Source organism: Symsagittifera roscoffensis, chromosome 1 (genome assembly GCF_963678635.1).
Source record: "Symsagittifera roscoffensis chromosome 1, txSymRosc1.1, whole genome shotgun sequence".
Classification (NCBI taxonomy): domain Eukaryota; kingdom Metazoa; phylum Xenacoelomorpha; order Acoela; family Convolutidae; genus Symsagittifera; species Symsagittifera roscoffensis.
The window spans coordinates 83,247,962-83,271,254 of NC_087062.1; the positions used below are offsets into that span (position 1 = coordinate 83,247,962).

The 23,293-nt window shown below is 34.6% G+C and overlaps 3 protein-coding genes and 1 long non-coding RNA gene across 5 annotated transcripts in view; 3 read left to right on the top strand and 1 right to left on the bottom strand.

Moving 5' to 3' along the window:
- The window catches only part of LOC134851205 (probable small nuclear ribonucleoprotein Sm D1), a 107,116-nt gene that overhangs the window by 16,154 nt on the left and 67,669 nt on the right, over window positions 1-23,293 (bottom strand). The gene's annotated exons all lie outside the window — the stretch shown is intronic.
- Window positions 4,406-23,293, top strand: part of LOC134851199 (medium-chain specific acyl-CoA dehydrogenase, mitochondrial-like) — a 423,273-nt gene continuing 404,385 nt past the window's right edge. Inside the window, exon 1 of the mRNA XM_063867176.1 lies at window positions 4,406-4,411. The gene's annotated coding sequence lies outside the window, so the exon portion shown is untranslated. The remainder of the gene's footprint in view (window positions 4,412-23,293) is intronic.
- Window positions 9,121-13,019, top strand: LOC134857116 (uncharacterized). The gene is made up of 3 exons (XR_010164875.1): window positions 9,121-9,397; window positions 10,535-10,631; window positions 12,467-13,019. It is a non-coding gene; the product is annotated as an uncharacterized LOC134857116 (long non-coding RNA).
- The window catches only part of LOC134857117 (chymotrypsin-like elastase family member 2A), a 44,020-nt gene continuing 37,944 nt past the window's right edge, over window positions 17,218-23,293 (top strand). For both annotated transcript variants that reach the window (XM_063873485.1, XM_063873484.1), the window contains exons 1-2: window positions 17,218-17,404; window positions 17,628-17,810. In XM_063873485.1, the coding sequence (XP_063729555.1) occupies window positions 17,302-17,404; window positions 17,628-17,810 (286 nt within the window). In that variant the 5' untranslated portion in view covers window positions 17,218-17,301. The remainder of the gene's footprint in view (window positions 17,405-17,627; window positions 17,811-23,293) is intronic.

A 23,293-nucleotide genomic window follows, 5' to 3' on the forward strand; every position in this document is an offset into this window, starting at 1 on the left:
GCAATCTTTAAACCCCCGTAACTTTACGAAAAATGATCACAGGTGAAATATCTTTTCAAATTTGAGCTCAGGACAACAATACCTTTCGAATGATAACAAAAAATTCCATCAAAAATGGCTAGTTAAAAAGTCGAAATTTGTCTGAAGAAAAAAAAACCCACCCCGAGCACAAATATTCCGTTACTTTCGTATCGAAAGTCGGAACAATAATCTGAAATACTCTCTCTGAAAGTATCAATTTTTAAATTAAAGCGTTTAACAGTTTTTTCCGGTTCTGAAAAAGCCAGTTTTCACCGTCGGCGCTAGATTTTGCATCTTAATGAATTCTTTTTCGAATCAGCAGAGCAAAAAATTTGCTCATGCTACGTGAAACATTCTCAGCAAGAAAATTGAAATAAACAGTGTGACAACTTTATTAAACTCAGCTGTTTCTTACATTATCACGCGTTTCGAAAAAACAGTGCAGATCATGAAAGCTAGCACGTTCAGACCCAGTAAAAACTAGCAAAAGCTTCAAATTAAAAATTGAGAATTTAGAGAAGATAGTTCTGATGAATTGCTGTCGTTTTAAGTTTTAAGTAAAAATTCTCAAAACTGGTCCTTAAATTTAAGCATTTTAAAACTGAACTTAATATGTGCCTAGTTTTGTTCACTAGTGTAACTCGCGTGATAAAGGACGGAGTTGTAAATATATATTTCTTGTGTGAGGTCCATCTTATGCTCATATTACCATATCCGAATCCAGATCGGGAAATAGATCTAGTCAGAGAACATTTTTCTCTGTATTTAAATCTCCAATTCTTTCTGTCTCCAGTTCAATCAACAAATCGAAGAAATCTTGGATCTCGGCAAATTTCAACCCAAGCAATTCGTTCACCTTCTTTCATAATTGTCGATTTAAGTCTTAAACTATTCATAAACTTGAAATTTTAACTCGTTTATAATTTAAAACGATGTCTTAATTTTAAAACGATGTCTAGTTTTTGACCGCTCTTTGCAGTAAGCGGAAAAAAAATGAAATGAAAGCCACGGGTTCAATAAATTTTTCAATATGAAAACAAAATCACAACTACCCACATTGCTGAGCCGAAATCAAATTTGTTGACACTGAGACGAAGCACAGAAATTAGAAGTCGAAAAAATATATAAATGATGAAAAAACTGTCTACCGCAACTTCCCTACTTCCTTGGTCTTAATTAAAGTCCATTCAAGACAAAAATGAGAAGCAAATCCTTTCAATACTTAGAAAAAATCGATTGCCATTTTAAAATTAGATATCTTTTTGCTTGTCACGTTTGAATTTAGTATCAAAATGAGTAAATTTTGCACAAAACGAACTATTATAGGATGAAGTTCAAAATTGTTGATACCCTATATGCATTTGAATTGCTTCCAACAGACTTTACCATAGATTTCCACTGATAGATTTTCTTTCGCAAAGAAATATATAATTTTATAAAGATTTTTTTTGTTTTCAATTCGATTGTGTCGCGGTGATTATTTTTGTAGTTTTTAGCAAAAAATTCTATGATATTCAACAAAAGTTATGCTAACATGAACATAGACAGATTTAGAAATTCCAGCAACAAAATTCAAGGAATTGGTACCGGATTTAAAGAACTCACTTTGAGCTCGACGCAGGATTTACATAGAGGCAAAACTGAGCGTCGTTTTGGTGTTGAGTTTGCGCATCCGAAAATTTGGCGCCAGAGTTTCATCGATTTCATAAAATTTATCGGAAAAATCTAGTAAGAAGATATTTGTTTGATGAAGCCGACTGAATTAAAGCCGGCAACCAAAAAGCTGAAATTCAACCGATTTTAGTTGCAAAAAAAATAAGAGAAAACCAAATACAGCCCAAAATCTATTGAATCTGATAATAAGTTACGTGGATAAGGTGGCGACAGCGACGCTCACATTGGGAGATCACATTGACTGACTGCATTAAAAGGGCAGATTTGAAGTACAAGCCCTCGAATTTGGCGATTCTCAGGGACTTAATAAAACACAAAAAGACTGGATGGTGGACAAGATGTCAACAATGAAAGACTTAAAACCAGATCCAGAGGCAGTTGAAGTTGTGCTGGCTTGGAAATCCCACAGAACAGTCGCGCAACCATTTACCTTCTTGTGATTCGCTAATTTTCTTAGAGAGTATCTAAAAAGAAATAAAGACAAGATCTATCCAATGCAGCAACTGAATGACAAGAAAGGAAAAAAAATAGGCTTTATTTGTTGCACAAAAAAGGAACAAAGAAAAGAGCAGGCTTGAAATGCAAGCCCTCAAAATGAGTGAATCTCAGGGACTCAAAAAAGTCTGCTGATGGAAAAGCAATTTGTAAGACCGGATTTAAACGCCGTGGCAGATGTGCTGACATGGGAGCCTCCCTTAACAGCGACGCTATTGAAGACCATCTTGGGATCCGTCAAAGCCATAGATAGTATGTGAAAGTATATGCAAACAAGATCTTTCTGATACAATAACTGATGCTAAACATATGGATGAAGTTTGAACTGAACGAGAAGACTCGAGCTTTTTTTGAACACATAAAGGGGGAGTTGCCTTACGCGATTTTGATGCTCATTCTCGACACTCCAAGTCGTTGCCATCTCTGAAATTTTGCATCAGAAAAAACAATGGAACGGAGGAACTGTTCTCCGCTCCCTAGCAAGTTTCTGAGGAAAATAGAGATGAAATATGGTGCACCAAAAGCCAGTTTAGCTTTTATCACGTTAATCGAGAAGTAGCGTGCACTGCCTCTGAGTTACGACTGGACAACCAATCGTTTCCTGGTTGAAGACGTCGTCCATGGACCCAGTTACATTGGTCTTTACAGTTACAGTTCGAATTATGACAACCGAAACCACGATGCAGGACAAACACTAGTACGCTGACATCCTCAGCAAGAAGACAGAATTTGACTCACGATTGAAGAAAAGCAGGTTAACCAGGCTAGAGATAGAAGAGTGAATCTCATTTCAGACAAAGTCATTTTCGAGTCTCTTTCTTTAACAAGGTTGTTAGGCAAGTCGGTTCAATCCACGTCGGGTCATCCCAAGCTGCCAGTGCAAATGGCAGCTGGAATTAAGATCTTGTTGAAGATCGAGAGGATTCCCCTGGTTTTGCTACTGCGTTCAAACTTGGTCAAAAAGGAGCTTCTCGCATGAACAATAACAGCCTGTCATTACTGAATTAAACTATGGATGTCTCACCAGAGGTGATGCGGATGTCGGCAAGTTTTGGTAAGAGTTACAGCTTTGGTAAGGACAATCCAGAATGGACAGCAGTGATAATCTCACAGGGATTCAGCGAGAAGATACGGATCAAACGATCAAAACGTCAACACCGTTGGAACGAACAGGACGCTAGGACGATAGTTCAGCAAAGAGTCTTCTCTATGCCCCCGATTGTGTTGGTTCAAACGTCATGCAAAACAAAAAAGAGAAAAGATTGAGGCTGAAAAGAAAACAGTGACTTTTGCAACGTGCGATCAACTGCCTCAAGAGGCTGCATCTAAGTACAACACTAAAGACGCAATTTTGTCCGGTGAGTCGGAAGATGAGAAAGATGAGAATGCACACAGACAAGATTCCGCAAACAGCGTTTTTTTTCGGAGAGTCTAGGCGAAGAAAATAATCGGATGCATCAGGTGAAGACGTCTCCTGTTAGAATGGTTCAACGTCAATCTTCATTGCTTCCTTCTGAGTTAGTGGTCTCATAGAGCGTTTCGACACTGATAGCAATCCATAGAATCAACGGTGTGGTCCAAGTTTTTTTTAACTCGAGTGTAGGTAGCGATCACCGTCGTGATTCTATCTCCTCCTACCCATTCTCTATCCAAGTCTCTGGCTCTGGTCTCCACATGTAGCGAAGATTTAGCTGGTCAAAATGGTAAATGATGTGCACCAACCTGATGAGCCCAACAATCAACTCAGAATTATGCATTCGAATCACACAGCAAGCCCAGGCAATAGTGAAGAAAAAGTTCGATGAGTAGGCGACTGGATCTAAACAATTTTTGTAGCAGATTACGTTTGAGTATTTCAGAACCTGATCACACCTAAAGGCACAAAGAAACTCCTAAGAAAGGAAGAGGTCAATAAAAAATATTGGAGGTACAACAACAGGAAAGTTTCTACAAGCTGAACACAGTCAAAGCGGTCCACTTTGATAACATCAAAGCTCATAACTCATCATCAAAGATTAGTGTGATCCCAAAGACATGAAAAAAATTGGATGGTTATTTGTTGATGGGTCCTGTCTGAGACCTAAAAATGAAAAGCTTTAGAGTAAAAAAAGACGGATATGAGACCTTGGAAGAGATAGCTGAGTTAGCACTGGACCTAGACATTAATGAGGTAACTTAAGGGGATGGTGAAATGTTGCGTATGCTGAGGAAACTTATTAAAGAACTGGAATAGAACAATTTTTCTGAAAACACCGAGCCGGACCTACCATATGGAATGCAAACGCGGTAGAGTAGCAGAACAAAAACCTGATAAAATTTTAATTTTTTATAAGATAGACTTTGTGGTGGACAGGATATACCTGAAAAAGATCGCAGAAGAAGTAGAGGGTCCAGAAACAAAGCAAATCGAGAAATTGGCATTGTGGACGATCAGGACAACGAAGGTAACGAAGGCTGAGCAAAACCAGCACCTGAGTTCGAGGATGAAATACAAGAAACAACAAAACAAACAGGAACTCAGCTGGTCTAGAATGGCTAATTGAGATGACATCGAAGCGCAAAGATATCATTTTGACAATCGAGATATCAATTTTCGAGAGCATGATAAAGATCAAAACTGACAAAAATGATTCTTCATGGGCTGTCAAGGAAGAACCAATGTTCGTCCCAGCCTCTAACCTCAGCTGAAAGTCGGATGGGCGATGGACGGGGACGTCGATGGATTTTTTTGTCCGGGGAATTGGAAAAAGACCTACTCATACTGAAAAACTGTAAATGGTAAAAATGAAAAATGAAAGAGAAACTGTTGGTTTGGAGGCAAAAAGGAACAAAACCCTAAGAAACCGAACCTAGCAAGGGTAATAAAATCATAGTTTAACTCACCGAAGAAAAACTTGAGCATTATATTAATCATTGACAGCGTTCTTATACTGACACGTGCAATAGCAATAACCAATGATATGACTTTCAAACAGCACTAGCAGCCAATTTTAGGAGAGGGTAGAAGAAAATGGAGTTTTGTGGAAGCTCATGTGCTTTCTTTTGTGACAATAGCGACACAGAAGCATAATGTAGACATTGAACTGATGGTTTTTGCTCTACTTAGAACAAATTACTTCTTAGTAGAGAGAGGACCGAAGGAACTCTCGCTTGCGGTATACGATCGACTGCATCCACGGAAATTTAAAGCGTTTCTACATGTTATCTTTTCAGTGGAAGGTTTTTTGCATAAAATAAATAACACTAGATTAATGGTTGAAACGACTAAATGAGAACAAAATTTAAAAATTGAGTGTTTAGGCCGTTCACACTTTCTTAATTTTTCTTAGTTTTCAGAAAAGTTACGTTTATTTATATAAATGTAAGATTAAGTTTCTTGATCAAGTAGCGTATAACAGGATGTTAAGGTTGTGCATCTGGTTGACTCAGTGACGGCAAATGTTCAAATAACCACCCTAAGAAGTGGATCTAACGTATGGACTGTCCACGCTTAGATCCTTTCCCAAAAAAATTAGATTGGTTGACGCTTTTAAATAAACCAGACCAAAAATGAAACTTCAAACTAGATAACTTCCCTCGGTTTTTAGTATTTGAAGCGCCTTTTTTTTGTCAGTGAATAACCTAAATAAGAGAACAGGGGTTTTCTTTGCGTTCTTCTTACTACGCAACGCGTTCCGGTTTTCTGGGACACGCCGCTCTGGGGTCATAACAGGGTTTGTGAAAATCGAAGTAGTTAGGCAGGGAAAAAAAAGGCCCCGAAGAGATAAAAATTGGAAAACAAAAAACCTGTTCTTATAATGATTATATAATTTTTAAAAAAGAAAATCAGAGTCCTCGAGAAATTTCTTAATTTTTACTTCTGCTAAGGAGAAAATCGAGCGCAAATATTTCATAGGAAACTTTAAAAAAACCTAATAATTTCTAAGAGAAAGCTCTAGAAAAGTATTATATCAAGTCATATGGCTAACACTGACAGTGTACGAGAGAAATTGTTATCAATACTATTTCACTTCAGTAAGATAAAACAAGCTGCACGTTCAAACAGATTTTTGCAGGATTTATCTTTTTGAAAGTATCTGTAATAGAAACAAGGTGGAAATCGAAGGATCCAAAAGTAAAATTCCAATTAAAAAAAAATTTGAGAAGAGTTATGATAAAAAAGAGGCGGAGATAAAGGTGTCTTTGTGCGTCAGAAAACTCGATATCAGATGCGGCAAAAAAATAAGGGCAAAAATTATCAAATTACATTTATGGAAGTGAATTGTAAGTTTGAAACTACTTTATGGCGGCGGAAGTAGTTTTAAGATTCCAGCTTTATAACGTAACAGTTGCTTGCGCAATAAAAAAAAATGCCCTCGAAGAAAAAAACAAGATCAAAAAACCTATTTTTGCTTAAGATTTATTTCTGAGAAAAGGATGCTTAGTCACAAAAAAAATAAGGGCAAAAATTATCAAATTATATTCATGGAAGTGAATTGTAAGTTTGAAACTACTTTATGGCGGCGGAAGTAGTTTTAAGATTCCAGCTTTATAACGTAACAGTTGCTTGCGCAATAAAAAAAATGCCCTCGAAGAAAAAAACAAGATCGAAAAACCTATTTTTGCTTAAGATTTATTTCTGAGAAAGTAATGCTTAGTCACAATGTAAATTCTTAGTTTAAAATTTTACTCGAGTCAGAAAACTGGAGCGTAAAGGATTTTTAAAAGATTCCGATAAAACATGTTGTTTTTCAAAAAAACAAACCACAAGGTAGAATACGAATTGGGTTGAGGGTAGAAACAGAATTTTGTTATCAAATCAAATAGGCACTACTGGGTGTAAGCAAATGCTTTTGTTATCAAATAAAAAAAAAACATTGATAAGCTGCAGGCTTAAATTTATGTTTTTCAGGAGTTATCTTTAGCAAAATGAACTTTGAGTTTTGGACGCACTAACTTTGGCAACGTCCCTTTTACAGAATCAGGGATATTGGAATTAGCTGTAAGACTCAAAACTAATATTCCAATGAAAACGATAGAAAACTACTGAGACTAGTGAAAGGAAAAAAAGGGGCGAAGATGTAGAAATCTTCGGGGCTGAGGATAACCGATATCCCATGAAACCACAAAAATCAACGGCAAATAGCTTCAACTGATAACTCTGGAATTGAATTGTAAACATACTAAAAAAAACTCCCTCGAATTGAGGGAAAAAAACTTACCAAATTACAAAACCTTTTGAGAAGATTGTGTAAACCCATAAGCCTATCAAGTAGCATGGAGATACTTCAAAATAAATTATATGCGTAGCTGAATTATATGGACTCATTTTAGTTGCATAAAGATGGTGAATGAACTTACCTTTTTCTGAATGATTACATAGAACCATCGTTTCAATGAAACCAAATCCATGCCTAGATTGGTTTTTTGGCTCACAAAAAAAATATCGATTTCAGGTCATTTGTGACTTTTTAATGTTTTAAAAAGGCGGGTGACAAAATTCATACTGAAAAAAATTACCTCTGTAGAACGTGGTAACCACTCAACAAAAAATATTTTGTGGAACAGTTAAAAACTAGGTTTAAAAAAAAGTTTGATTTAAATGATTTTTGCAAAGCTTATTGATATTTCAAATTAACTATTCCTTGAGAAAAAAAAATGGGGTAAATGAAGACAAAATCTTTTGGGTTGACAACCAGCTTGAAGTTTTGTGGAAAAAGATACTTCAGAATTGTAAAAAGGAACTGCTAAGAACAATTGTTTTAACACAGAGAGTTTCAGCACCAACAATTGTTTTGCGAACACATGCGAGAAATTAGCAAGATATTTCCAAAAAACAGACCTGCAAGAAAGATGTTAAAAATGATAGTTTACTAGAGTTGAATTTGAAACACATTTTTGAAAATTGTTTACCATGTTTACATTCCTCCAAAGTGGTAAATATTTGAGCCTGTTCTGAAAGTCTGGTTAAAAATAATTCAAAAAATTATTTAGATTTTCCCGAACTTAATGAAAATTGCAAAAAAAAATTTTAAATGAAGGATATGACCTGAAATCCCAATAATATACCAATTCATTCATGCCCGTCTTAGGTATTTTACTAGAACCATAGTTTTACAACCAAGTGTTATTTTTTGTTATTCGACAAAGTATAGTATTTTTAATATCAGTTCGTTTCCAGACGAAAACGAAAAACAGTTGATGCTATTGCTTCACTAGCGGACGAAATCAGATTTGATTGGGATAATCAAGCTTCTGAAACTCCGTTTGCTTTTATGATATCTGAAAACAATCGATACCGATAATCACAAGCTTCTTTTAAGCAAATGCTTGGATTAAATTTAAGAGGATTAGCATAGAATTTTCAAGTTCCATAAAATTCAGACCGTGAAAAAGATGTGAACATCAACGTAATTAGTCGCAAAGAAACTGGTCGCAAAGAAACGGCCATTAAAACTCTTTCTGAAAACTCAATTCTGATTGAAATCTAAGCAAATGGGTTGAAAAAAGCAAAAAAATAGTCGGACAAAAGCAAATTGACTTTGAATTTAAAGAGTTCGGTTAATGAAATGAACAACTAGTCTAATAAAAGAGCAATAAAGACATAGAGCAAAAATTTGTTTTCAAATATATGGGTTTGTATCTCGATAATCAACTGGACTTCAAACTCACATTGAAATTGTTAATAGGTACCTAAGTAATCTTTGTGGAATCTATTGTCAGCTGCGGAACTTTCTAAATATATAGCAACTAAACCAGTTTTACCAATGTGAATCTATACTAAGAACCTATACTGGAAACGATTTTTTGTGATCAGAATTTTAAAAGTAGTCGAAACTAGCTTAAATGACGTCATAGCATTGGTTGTCTATCTAATGAGCTCATCTTATTGCTGTATTTATTTGGATATCCCAAGCAAATCTATGTTTGCTTGTTTAATATAATCTTGGTATCATGAACAACTCAGATTGTTTACAATTTTTGACATTAGCCAGCCTTGTCTTTACAACATGTATGTCAGAGCAACTTTTCAAATCAAAAACACATTCAAATCTGAATACCTCTTTGATATCTGCTGTAATCGGCGGCCAGCGGAGCCAATTTCGCCCATTTTTTGTGCAAGTGTCCAGATTCCACAGGGTGGAAAATGGCTGGTCGTACTGTGGGGGAACCATTATTCATGAGCACTGGGTCCTAACGGCTGCTCATTGCATTTATGACAGGCATCGTAAGTTAAAAAAAAAAGAGACAGAACATTCAATTGTTTTTTTTTCTCGGTCGACTTCAAATGAGGTGCATCACGCACCAAAAACGTGGTTTTTTTGCTTAAAACATTTCAAAAGGTGACCCACAGTTGGTGCATTTTTGTGAAAAATTTGCTTAAAGCTCCTAAAATTTTGGCAAAATAGGGTCTTTTACAAAGGGAGGAGAGTTCAGAGGGTCAATTTTTTCAACCTAAAACCGAGAAAACAAAACATTTTTTTACAAATCTGTGTCCGCTCGAAAAAATTCTAGGTGCGTCACTGATCCTGAATTCTGTTTGTCGATTAGTCCAAAAAAATGTATTTGAGTCGTTTTTTTAAGCGGCTAAGAAAATAATGTTTCCAAAATTTTCTTCCGAGATTTTCTTCATGACAAATCAAGAGTATAACTGTTCTCAAATATGTCGTAAGGGCCAATTTTTTTAGCGAATTTTCACTACCTCCAGAAAAAATTGCTCATACGGCCATGTGAAGAATTATATTGAAGCTATATTGGTAGTTATTTGGATTCATCAAGTTCTCTATGCAATAAAAAGTGGTGTGATCATTGGTCTAAGAAGTGACTTTCAGACTGAATTAGACGAAATCTGATGAGAGGCTGACTTCCTCAATTTGATTCTACTATAGTTCAATCATTATTTAAGCTTTTCTTCTCTCATTCTTGAATTTTTAAACCTAATTCAGTCATTTTTCCCAAAAGAAAAAAATTAATTATTTTTTCGAAAAAAATTTTGATAAATTTTTAATGGGTCTGTGTTTTGATTTTTTTATTAATTGACTATTGTCGGAAATTTCTGTACAACTTGCATAGCTTTCGGTTTATCTGGATTTTCTTCAGAAGTTACACCCAAATGGCTAAATTTGACGCCACAATAGCTTTAGGCGAGGCGTTAGAAGCAAACGAACAAACAGTTTTTTTCTAAGAGTGCTTGTAAAAATCTCAAGAAAGATAAAAGATCTCGTTGTAAAAAAAGTATCAACAAATTTTTAATCGATTCCTTAAAATCTGCCCGTCTCGGTAAACGAATTTTTTTGGTCTTGTGAATGATTTTTGGGTTAAACATTGGTCACGTTTTAATTGTGCCGGTTTGTTGATCTTTTAGCGGATGACATGGTCGTTTTGAAGGGGGACTTTTCAAATGAATCTGCAGAGAAAGTTGGAGTGAAAGTGGAAAAATTACATTGGCCTACTACTTTCCGGTAAGTCATTCATTTCCTCAAAGTTAATTCTTAGAAATACTTTAAAAGAAAAACTGGGCTTTTTTCACACATTACCTCTGTCCACACGGCAAAATTTCAACTTTTTGTAAGTTTTTTTAAAAATTTTTTTGTGTTAACAGAACAAAAATGTTAATAATAGTTAGTTAGTTAACTGCGTAGAAATTGCGGACACACAGTTAATTGCGTCCAGAAAAGAAAAAAAGAAAAATTGAGTCCACATATAGTTCATTTAATGCAAGTGATATAGAGTCTTCATCTAGTTTGAAACAAAATTAGTCGCTTAGTTTTTTTATGATTATCAATACGAAATATTTGTACTGGTGTTTGTTTTTTTTCTCTACGTCCTGAAAAGCGTCTTTCTCTGCCAAACAATTTCGACCGAAAAGCTCAAAAGTGAAACTAACAAAGCTGCAATAAAAAGATCTAATGAAATTGTGCTCGTATCAGGACAAAAACCAGAAAGTTCTGACTACCTTGTAACGTTTTGTTATACTTTTTGCAAGAAAAATACAAATGTAAAAGAAAAAAAAGAAAAAAAACTAAAACTTTAATTTTTTTTAGTTGCTATTTACGCAATTTTTGGATCAGTTAGTAGGTTTCGATGCAGTTTGGAATGGTTTCAGTGCCGGAGTTGTTCGCTGCACATCCTATTTGTTATTGTTCCGACCACTGAAAGGGGTGTTCGGGTGTTTGTATTCGGATCTTTTGTTGGTTTTGTTTTAATTGTTTTTCACGCAAAATCAGGTGCCGTTAATGATTGTCTGAAGATTTCGATAAAACTGTATAAAACCATAGAAGTCGAGATTCGAACTATAAACATTTTATCCCAAACAGAACCTTAGTGTAGAGAAAACCCGGCTTAAAGTTTTTGATTATTTGTCTAAATTGGAGCAAAAAAAGCGAGCGAGCAGCTTTATAATTCGGAAATAAAACGTCAAAACTTACTTATTTTTACTCAGCTTTCTTATTTTTTTATGCTTTTGTAGAGCTTTCTTGACAACAACAAAAAATCCTCAAAAAAACTGAGTTCTGCAAGTTTTATGAAAAATACAAAAAATGTTTTGAATGTTCTGTTTTTGTTTTTTGATTAATTGTTTGACAAAAACGGTTGGCAAGTAATCGTATTTTACTGTTGCTATCAAAAATAACGATTTTTTAAGCTTTCGTTAAGATTTGTTATTAGCCGAAAGATCAAAAAACATCCGCATTTGCAAAAAATATTTATGTTTTTGTGGTCGGAGTTTCTTGTGCTACTTGCACAGCAAACGTCTGTGTTAAAACTTTTAAAAAATCCGCAGTTACCGAAAACCAAACATTTTTTTTCAAGCTCACGGTGTCAACAGTTTTCATTTTGTATTAAAAAAACTCGTCAAAAATTCAAACTATATTAGGGGAAAAAATGCGGGCACACATATCTTTTACTTTCCTCAGAACAACAAAATGTTCTCACTCCATTGATCGGTTTTGCAAAGCTATAGGGGTTTTGATTTCTCCATGTGACCAGCGTGGGTTATTGTTGCGCGCTTGCTATCGGTTTTTAAATGAGGCTTAACGTGAAACCAATTAACCAAAAACTATTGTTTATTGGAGAGTGAATAAATCAGCCGAATTATAAGCCAACCAAAATGTGCGGAATGTATAAGCCAGACGAAAAGTTACAATGAATGAATTGGTATAACTTTCATAAGTGTTACATAATTGTCACATAACTACTTTATAACATTTACATATTTTCAGCTGGTTCATACTTCGGCTGGCTTAAACTTCGGCTGGTTTATATACCACCGTTAATTAAATGTTTCAATGTTCTACAGACGAAAACTGACAGGTTCAAAGAGTGATGTCGGTCTCATTAAAGTTTATCACAACTTCTCTGAAGACTCAATTCTTCCACTTTGCGGAAACTATGTCTCTCATTGTTCCATAATGGGCGCTTGTGGCACGGGTATGGCTGACAGGCGCAGAGAGGAGATGTCGGGGGGCTTGAAGGAAATTCTGCTATTCGAAAGACCTCCCGGATGTTTGAATTGTATTTCACCTTGTCCGCCTGATACAGTTTGCACTAGAAGAGTGAACAGATTTCGTGCAGATAATTTATACCACGGAGACAGCGGTGGACCCCTCTATGTTTTTGGGGAGTTTCCGGAAAATAAACCGATTTGCTTGTACGGTGTTGCAAGCTATTGTGGCAAATGGATAATAGACATTCACGGCTTCCAATTAGTAAACTGTTATTATGGTGGAAGCTATTTCGCAAGTGTACCATTTCACTACAATTGGATTGCGAGTGCGATGTTTTCACATGATCATAGATGATATGATAACTGAAATTAAATTTTAGTCAGCCGACAAATGCTGTTGATTTTAACCGAGAGCAGCAAATTTAGAATTGAAAAATTTGTCTCAATTTTTTAAATTTTTGAAGTTTTGACCCAAAAAATAAACATTTTTGAAATTTCCCACTCATTCGTTTTCCCAAAAGGCGTATCTAGAAATCTAAATCTACGATATAAAACATTTTCTTCTTATTGGATTAAAATCAAGTTGCGCAGAACATTTGGACACCAATAAGGCCGCAAAAGCTTCTTTAAATCATTTTTGAATTCATTTGACTAAAAAAAAAAAACATTTTTCTTCAAACGTTTCCCGTGAATTAGTATAGATTCAAAACTTTTGATCGGCCCAACAAAATTGGTAACCGAACAAAGTATCCGTTGGACAACTGAATATTGTTGATCACCCTTGCTATGAATTTTGACCGGACTGCCATAAATTTTTAAGCGATCAAATCTTGCTTTGAATGTAGTTAACAAAACACCAAGAGGCGTGGGTGGAATGATTGGGCTGCAATTTAAATCTCTCTCAACAAATTATCGAGAAAATCTGCTATACTTTCAAAAGTAGAAAAACAACGAAAAACTGAAGACTGCTTCTATCAGGGCGATGCCCACTGTTCCGACGGGCTTATAACGTATTTACTTTAGTTTTCAGCAATAAATGATTAAAAGTTTTCAAGTTTTTGAAATTCAACCTCCACATGCAATGCCAACTACAGATCGACAAGCAAAAAATTCTAGAAAATAAGGAAAAAACAAAGGAAAAAAGTCTGTATCAGCAAGATTTAAATTATCACTGTTCAATTTAAATGGATTTTAAAACGAGTTTTATTTATCGTTTAGAAACTAATCTTAGAAACATTTGGAAAGTGGAACTTAGTGCGTTTTTTTTTAAAACCAAAATTGGCCAATTTGGCATTTTCCAACCACATAGCTGTAAGAACAATTTAGAGGTGAAAATTTAATTTCCAGCTCAAGGCGTCTATAGCATTCACAGTGGTTCGGAAGAGCTTGTAAAATCAAATTTGATCGACCTAAAAAATCAAAGAAAAAAATTTCGAAGAGCTTTGAAAGCCCGCTACCCCAGAAAATCCTAGATCCTTCCCTGATTGATGTTATACAAACTTATTTCGTTCGAAAATCTACGGGCATGGAAACTCTCAATAAAGCAATCTATCTTAGAGCTTTCGCGTGCCATAAAAAAGATGTTTTTTAAATCAAAAACGCCAGTGTACAGAAATTTTTTTGTTCAAAGTTTTCCAAAATGTGCTTGAAAACACTTTTTTGGCCATTTTTTTCAAAATTTTTCTCTTGCGGCGCAGAAGAAACAGGGACTTTTAAATGCTTTGAGAGAGCTTGAAAAATCAATTTGGTCGACCTAAAAGAAACAGGTCGACAAAATTTTCGAAAAAAAAATTTTGAAAGTCCGCCCCCCCCCCCCTCCTGGAAAAATTCCTAGATCCGTCTCTGATGGAAATTCTATAAAAAAGACTTTTTGAAACAAGGAAGCAACTGCTTTATTTTTCCGACTTCCGTAACGAAAGTAACGGAATATTTGCGCTCGGGGTGGGTTTTTTTCAGACAAATTTCGACTTTTTAACTAGCCATTTTTGACGGAATTTTTTATCATTCAAAAGGCATTTTTGTCCTGAGCTTAAATTCGAAAAGATATTTTACCTGTGATTATTTTCCATAAAGTTATGGGGGTTTAAAGATTGCCTTTTGGCTATTTTTAAAAAAATAACGCGCGAAATTTTGCGCTATTAACGCGTAAGCGGAGATATAATCCGTCTTAGAAATTGTTCCAAATTGGTTTAAGGAGGCTTAGTTGCCATAACTGATTGTTACTAGAAGCAAAATTTATCACGTTGTAATCTAAATGGAATGGCGTGTTAGGGGGATTATTTCACAAAAATGTTTTTACTGCCTGATAGACCTTAAAAGTCAGTCGGAACATTCAGTGCTTCACCCTGATACGAGCAGTCGTGTTCTATACTACAGTCTTACACGCAAACAAAACTGTTTCCACGAAAGCAAAACCCTAAATGTTTTGACTGACGTTTCAAATATTTGATATAGTTTTGGCAATTAAAAGTTAAACTTTGAAAACTGACATTTACAGTTTTTTAAAAACTACCTTCTAGCCCGTAATGACAAAAAATGACAAATTTTGCGCAATACTGACGCAACTTTTTATCAATAGGCTCACCTCAATTCAGTTTAACTTGATTATTGAGACGCAATTATTCGCCGCTCATTGAAACCTGTCGCGTGATTTTTTTGTTCAAATTTCTAAAAAGCAATTGTGAAAGTTCCATTACTATACAAAAACTCCTCACATGAAAAACGTAGCAGGTGACAATTCGTAACAGGCGAAAACTCGTAAAAAGCGACAATTAGTAACAAGGCATTGGCAGCGCTCGCTCCGATTTGTAACAAGGCACTTCGCTCCAAATCGTCCCAAGGCATTGGCAGACCTTCGCTCCGCTTCGCAGCGCTGACATCCGACACGAGAGGAATATTGCGCGTGAATCAGTTACGAATTGTTGCTGTTAAGAGTTGTCGACTGCTACGAAATGTCGCCTCAAGAAAAATGTTAGTATCGAGCGAAGTTTCAGGAGAAAAAACCACTTGCTAAAATGGTATGTCACTTTCTTTGGATATTGAATCAAGTAGCGAGTATTAAAAATTCTTCCATGAGACAAATTTTTCGCCCTATATATGAGTGAAATTCTAAAAAGCATTCTGTTTCAAAGTTTCTGATCAAAATTTATATAAAAAAAACGCCATCGTACCGAGACCTAAGCCTTCTGTTATAAAATTCCTAGTGTGCGAGAATCTCCATGCCAGAAATTTTTGTCGTTTTAATTAATCGGCAATAGAATAGTTTCAGTTTTTAAACCCATGCCCCATAACGCAACAAAAAGTAGCAGCAGTCAAAATTGAAGTTTTTGAAACGAGCTTATAGCAGCAACATCTATTTTTTTGAAGAGAAAAATTGCCTGGAGCACAATAATTAAATTTTAATTTATCTATTTTTAATAAATAGAATTTATGTCTATTGCAAAACATTCTAGAAAAAAATACAAAGGAAACAGTTTTCTAGGCCTTTTTTTTAATTCAATGCGTGCGAAGCAAATCAGAAAAAAAAATCATAAACCATATGATTTATTTTTGAATTTTAGAGAGAGCAAATACAAAACCACAACATTATGGATTGTTATTCATGGAGCTCCGGTGCGTGTATCTGTGAAACCACGAAAAATAGAGGTTTTTTACATACTTTCTGCAGATGAACGCTTTCCCACAGTTTAAAAATGAAAACGTTCTTCAAGGTGATCTGATTGTTACGATAGAAACGCCCCATCTCAAAGTTTATATATTACGCGCTATTAAAATATTTCGTTCCTCAAATAGATTCTGCGATGTCAATTTTACTAGGTTTTTTGTAAATACATGTCTATTGTTGGCTACTATTGGGATCAGCTGCTTTTTTTTGTTAAATTGAGGAAACACATAACTTTCAGATGGGTTCGGATGAAGTTTTATCTCGAATGAGTCATGCTTAGATTCGACCAAAAACATCCGAGATTTTCAGAGCAAATAAATGTCTGTCGATGAATAGAGTCATTCTTCAAGTAGCGTGGGCCGCCTTGCTCATTTCAGGTAGTCAATTTTATAATTCGGAGTGTTCCTCTTTGTTAATACTCAAATAACCAATTTTGATAAGTCTTTTAAAATGTCGTTCTAGAATCATGGGTCTGGGGCCTAGGAAATTAGACGACCGTAAAGAAACGGAATTCACGGACAACCAGTATTTACTCAGCCAAAAGTTAATTTACAAATTTTACGCAATTTACCCGCAAGTTATTGTCTAAATTCCGTTACGTTCTGATCGTCTAATTTCCTGTCGTCTAAGTTCCTAGACCCCATTGGGTCTTTAGGGTCTATAAAACTTTATGGAGATTAGAAAAAATCTTATTTGTTTGCAAAAAAAAATCACTTTCAAACAATGAATTCAAAATACTTTCGGATATGAAACTTTTTCAAGGATGAAATAGTCATTTAAAAAAATACATGCAATTTGGCCTTGATATTAAAACCTTCGTTTTAGAATTACTTTAGATTCAGGCGATATTTTCTTAACAAAATTTGTTTGTTATTACCATTGATCATTAGAATTGGTAACTCTACCAAAATTAGAATTCACCTTGTGTTACCAAGCCATTTAGTTTTGGGTATATCGATTTGACTTTCATCGATCACCTTGAATTAATAACTGAGCATCCTTTGACTATAGTAATTTGACAAGTATGATCCAAATTAGATCTTGTATTTTTTTGACAGTTTTATTGAATGAAATTACAAATTGTTGTTCGAAAGCAATTTTAAGCTTAAACTCTATCCCGGGTCGAGGTTCTCATTTTATATTTCGATCTCGACATTTTATATTTCGACAAAAGTCAAGCACAAAAGCCCAATGTTTAGGTCAATTTTAAAAAAGTCACCTACCAAGTCATTTTAAATCAGCCAGGTTCACGGGAGTTTAGGGTCGTTATAGAGCTTAGGGAAGCTTTAGCAAATTCCGGTGGACAGATACGAAATATGAAGTGATCACTTTGACCCGGGTTATATTTAGAAGAAAGCCTGAATTCTTCTCTGATTTCGACTGTGATTGGAGGTAATCGGAGTCCTCCCAGACCTTTTTACGTGCAAGTAACTCGATATGATACAGAAAAAAAGGTTTCGAATACTTGCGGGGGGACAGTGATTCACGACGAATGGGTTTTGACGGCTGCACATTGTGTACATGATCAAGATGGTTAGTTTTTCTCATATTTTTTAACAATGAACAAGGATAGCCGGTTACTGTGCAAGTAGCACAGAATGATCTGACCATAGTCTTAAGAATGCAACAATTTTTTTTTCGAATTAGTGTAGTTTTTTTGCGACGCGTTGTGATAAACAAAGCTGAACGAAAAACGAGGTTCATGATTTTCGACATTCATAGTAAAATAAGCAAGTTTAACAAAAATTTATGTAAAAAAGACTAGAAAAACTTTTAAAAAATTTCACAATCTTTTCAATTTTTTTGCAGTTTTATGAAGTTTTTGATTCCAAGTTTTTGTTTCTTGAGTAAGGCTAAGCTTTTGCAATTTAAAGTGGGCTATTGTACGCTTTTAAGCCATTAAAATGAGCTATTATAAGCCTGCTCGCTTGCTTTTTTCGCTCGAAGTAAGACAAAAAACAAAAAAATTTAAACCGGTTTTTCTCAATACTGAGAAACTCTTTTTGAAATTTTATTAATGTCGTTCAAATCTCGACTGTTCGGGCTTTAATATTATATATCACTCAATAATTATTCGATGATTATTCTGCCGATTTAGCTGGTTTTGTTTCGAAAAAAATCTGAAACACACCCGAATACAAAGTTCCTCAGTTTTCAAATGGTCGGAACAATAAACAAGCTTAATAGCTCAACTTATTTAATGGAGTTCCTGAGTCCAGGCTCTGAAGAAATCTTACATCGTTACAAGCCACGCCACATAGGAATCCAAGTTTTCTTAATATCTCCAAAGTATTCAGTTGTGCAGGAAATTTGAGCAGAAGTGCTGAACAGGGGTTCCGTAAAATAAATGGCCAAATAATGGGGTTTCCGCCCTAAATTATGCCATAATCATCATTCTTTCCCTCCATTGTTTCCATAATCGCTTAGGAAAATTAAATAATGGCCATTATGGGGTTTTATTCGTTCCATAACTTTGAATGAAAAATCAAAAAAAAATTATTCAATTTTGCAAAATTTTTGAAACGAGTTTAGTATCCCAAAGCTCTTTATTGGCTTTTAAGGAAAGAGTAGCCTCAAAGTGGAGACGTGGAGACATGCTTTACAAACTCGGTTTAAAAAAAGCAAGATTACGCTGGCGCAATGCGAAACATACAACAAGTGCTCGCGTTGTTTGTTTTGCAGGTGAACGCTCTTGCTCGCTCACTATTTGTTTTACGTAATGGGGTTACGTCATCCCTATATAATGGCCATACTTTTTGTCCTTTCCCTCCACTATTTATGGCCATAAGGGCCCCTACCATGATTTTTGCGGAAGCCCTGGTGCTGAAGTCTGGAACACTTTTCTTGCGAAGTCTGTAACTTAGTTAACAGTTGCCAAAACAAAAGACAGTTGAAAAAACAGCTTGAGTCTAATAGCTCTGATACTTACTTTCGGTGGCGTCCCTCATGCTTGAAGGACCGAATGCTTGAAATTAATTTTAGCTTACTTTCAGCCAATCAGAATTGAGTATTCAAAATCTCAAAGTAAATCGCGAAAATCTAAAAGTAAGAAAATAAATCCAGGTCAATAGTGTTAAAATTGACCAATTAGATAATAAGCAGATGAGTTTTCAAGACTGGAACGTTCTTATGATTTTGGCCTCATTAATCTTGATGATTATCTGATTAGTATTGCGGTTGTAACCCGCAATTTGTAATATTTTTGATTATTTTCCACTGATTTAATACATTTTCTGTTAATATTGACTTCGATTTTGTGAGAAAAGCATTTAGCCGATAGACACGCTCAGCGATTTTGATTGGTTGAATTTTTCAAGCATTTGGCCGTTCAAGCATGAGAACCCTCCCCCTCACATTCGTTTAGTCTCAAGTTGGGTGTCTCTCAAACTTTGTTTGGCCAAAGAGAAGGATCATTTCTATACAATTGATCCAAAAGTTACGTAATTTTAGATCAAAGACATTGACCTAAAAATGAACTATATTGCGGATGAATTCTTGGAACAAAAAATTTTCTTTGTGTTTTTCATTTTTTGCAGACGTTATGATAAAATATTATGAAGAAGCCATTGACAATTTGCCATTTAGTAACTTTTAGAAAAAATAATTCATCAACCTCCAGTCCAAATTGAAATGATGTTTGCTTGAATACAATACTAATTCCGCTTCCATAAACTTTTTTAAGCATTTGGAGTTTTTATTAAGAAAATAAGCGGTTGCTACGTGCCATTGGCTATTATATAGGTTAGTAGGTGATCTTTCTCGCGTCTAGACAATTCGGCCAAAGACAAATCAGCCGATTTGAAATTCAGACAATTCAGCCAATTCATCTTTCTCATTATATCTCACCAGCCTATTTACAAAAAAACTGTAGCTCTTTGCCGCATTGGGATTTGAATATGATGAAAATTTGCAAAATTGTGGTCCAAACTTGGTACCCCTAAAAATTTATTTTGACTGCTCCAACTTGTCAAAATGTTAAAGGAGCTACATATGATGCTCATTATGCTGAAAAATTTAGCAATTGGCCCGATAATTTCGGCCTTCTTCTGATTAAACCATCTTTTATGGTACGCTTTTATGTGTCCAATATAGCAAAAATTTCGTCTTATTTTTTTTTCGGACTTTCAGACGACTTATTTGGTATTTTTTATATCCGTTTTACGAAGAATATGAATTCAATATGATACTACCGTTGATTCTTTAAAAGCTTTGCTCGAGAAAATCAAAACTTGCTAGAAAAAAAAACAAGCTAAATTCGAACTCTAATCCAAAGTTTCTTCCCACTCATCCAGAGTGGTCGGAACCTAAGAAAAATGACCTGGCTAAGCAAAATTTCTGGTCAGTCACCTTCCAATTTAAAATTTGTATGGCTAGAACGGTTCATACAGTTGTCTAATATAGCAAAATATAATGTATCAAAATAACTCTGCCAAATTCAAAATAGTTTTATTCTGGTCGCTTTATATTTTAATATCACCTCAATTTGAGAAAAATGCGTTGAAATTTTTTGATTTAGCTCGTTTTTTGAATACCTGCTCTTGTTCCTTTTCGCGTTTTAAGTTTCAAGCTTTTTTGTTTTGTCCGGATCATTTCAATCACCACTGTAGGTCTCACAAGATTAGAAAAAAAACGACTTTCATTTAATCCCCGGGTGTCACAAAATCAATTCAGCGCGTCATATTACGTAACATGTGATATACATAATAGATAACCTTGAAAAAATGCAGCATTTTATCAGTGGTAGTTCAATTTTATTTTAAAATTATGTAATTCTGACCACGGAAGATGAGAAGAAACTGTGTTTTAGTTATATTTTTGTTTTATTTTCGCGCAAAATAACACAACTCAAGGATGTATTGGAATGAGTAGATGCAATTATCACATCCGGAGTGGGTGGATTCACTTATCAGGCAAACTAAAAAATGAGACGATTTATAACCGGATAATAGTAGTAGACCAATGTTAACTCAATTTCTGCCGTGGCAGTTTAGTTTTTTTCAATAAAATTGTTTCCATTTCTTGATAATAATTTTTTTGAAGAAACCAATAAAGTTTCTGCAGACAATATGAAAAATTTTCAGAATAAACCATTGTTTTTTTGAAAAAAAAAATTGTGTTCTCTTGTTCTCGTTTAGTGGAAAAAATTTGTTGATTAAAATTAAATTTTAAGCTTTTTGCAAATTCTCTCATCACATTACTAACAAGAAATTTTACAAATTCAAAAGAATAGTCTTTTAGTCTTTTAATTCAAAAGAATAGAGTAGTCTTTTAAGACGACTATACTGAAGAAATCAGTTGTTCTGCGCTACTTGCAAAGCAACTAGTTGTTCTTGTTCTTGGTTTTTTTAAATAGTGAAAAGATGTTTTGCATCTTTTATCCAAGCTTTTAAATTAAGCTCGCGTCCGTATCAAAAAAAATTAAGCTCGTGGCCATATCTATATCGAAGTTCATATCTTTCTGAATCACTAATGGGAATCCCTTGTTACAAAAAAAATCTGTATACTGCTCTTTTGAGCAGTATAAAAATCATGTGGTGACTTTCGCTCCCCCAATTTAGGCTATGAATTTAAGTATCATTTACAAATAGTGAAACGAAATTTTTTCAGAACATTTTGTGAGGCGAATGTTTCAAGGACGCATAACGCAATTTAAAGCATAAATCAAGAAATTTCTGCGCGAATTAAATTGACTGTTTTCTGATTTGCAAACAAAATTAATAATTTAATCCAAAAAAAGAAGAATATTTATACTAACTATAACGTCATCGACTACTTTTCTTTTATGGTAATGACGTCATATCTTCTAAATAAATGACGTCACCTCTCACTCAAATAGAATTGCTATCATAGATCACGCATATTTTTTTTAATGGAAATGCAGTCGTTCTGTATATACAATTGACGTACTCATCCACGAAAATTTCCTTTTTCGATGAAAAATTTTTCACCCAATAATAATTCAGTTTCTAGACATAACTTTGAAAAAACTTCAATAATTATTTGAAAATTGTCATTTGAGAAACGCTTGAATTTCTCAAGTTACTCTACAAAGAAAAGTTTATATTTCGAGTGATTTCCTTACTTATGAAATAGATGTGGATTCTTCCTTTTTTCATACTCTTTTGGTTGTTTATATTGTACAAAATAGACTTCTCGGAGTAAATAGAAGCCTAATTAGGGAAACTTAATCAATCAATGAGTTTAATTTTGAACCGAGTATTAAGTATCAGAGTTTTAAACTTACTGCTGAATTACACCTGACAAGAATTGTTTGCTAAAAGTTCAAGGAAACTTGACGTAAATCAGACTGTCGAACGATAATGTTTCAGAGACGTTTTTTCCTTACTCACAAAATAATTTTGTTAAAGCTTCCAAAGGAAAATCGCTTGTTCACTGTTTCATCAAAGACTTTCAAATTTCGGAATCCTATTTGATTAGATTTGGAATAAGATTCAAAGAATTGAAGAAATTGAATATACTCTCTTAAACCAGTAGTTTGTTGTTGGTTTTATACACAAAAAATCAAATGGAACGATGAAAAAAATTAGCTGAAACATTTTTTCCTAAAATTTTTTCGTTTTGTTAATTATATTGGCAACATTTTTCATATTTATAGCAAACAACTGGAGGCCACACAATTGTAATTTTTTTGCGAATAATTTTTTCAGGTATTTGGAATACTTAAGTCCTTAAAAGATAATTTTCTCTCTGGTTGGATTTGACAACTCCAGCCCGTTCACTCTTCAGTAAAAATCATTTCATCCTAATTTTACCTACCGTCAACTATCTCCTCTCTCAGCTCTAAATCAGGCATATTCCTTGTTTTTGATCAGTATTATCAATTACTGCAACTTATTTCTCGAAATGATTTTCTCCGTACAGAATAACAAACTTCAGTACTGGGTCAAGTTTCCACCCAAAAGGATAAAAATTAAGGTAATCGAGTCAGTCTCCGGGATTTTCTCAACTCAAACGAATGTTCCCGTCAAAGTGTGGCAAATGGTTGAAGACAAGAG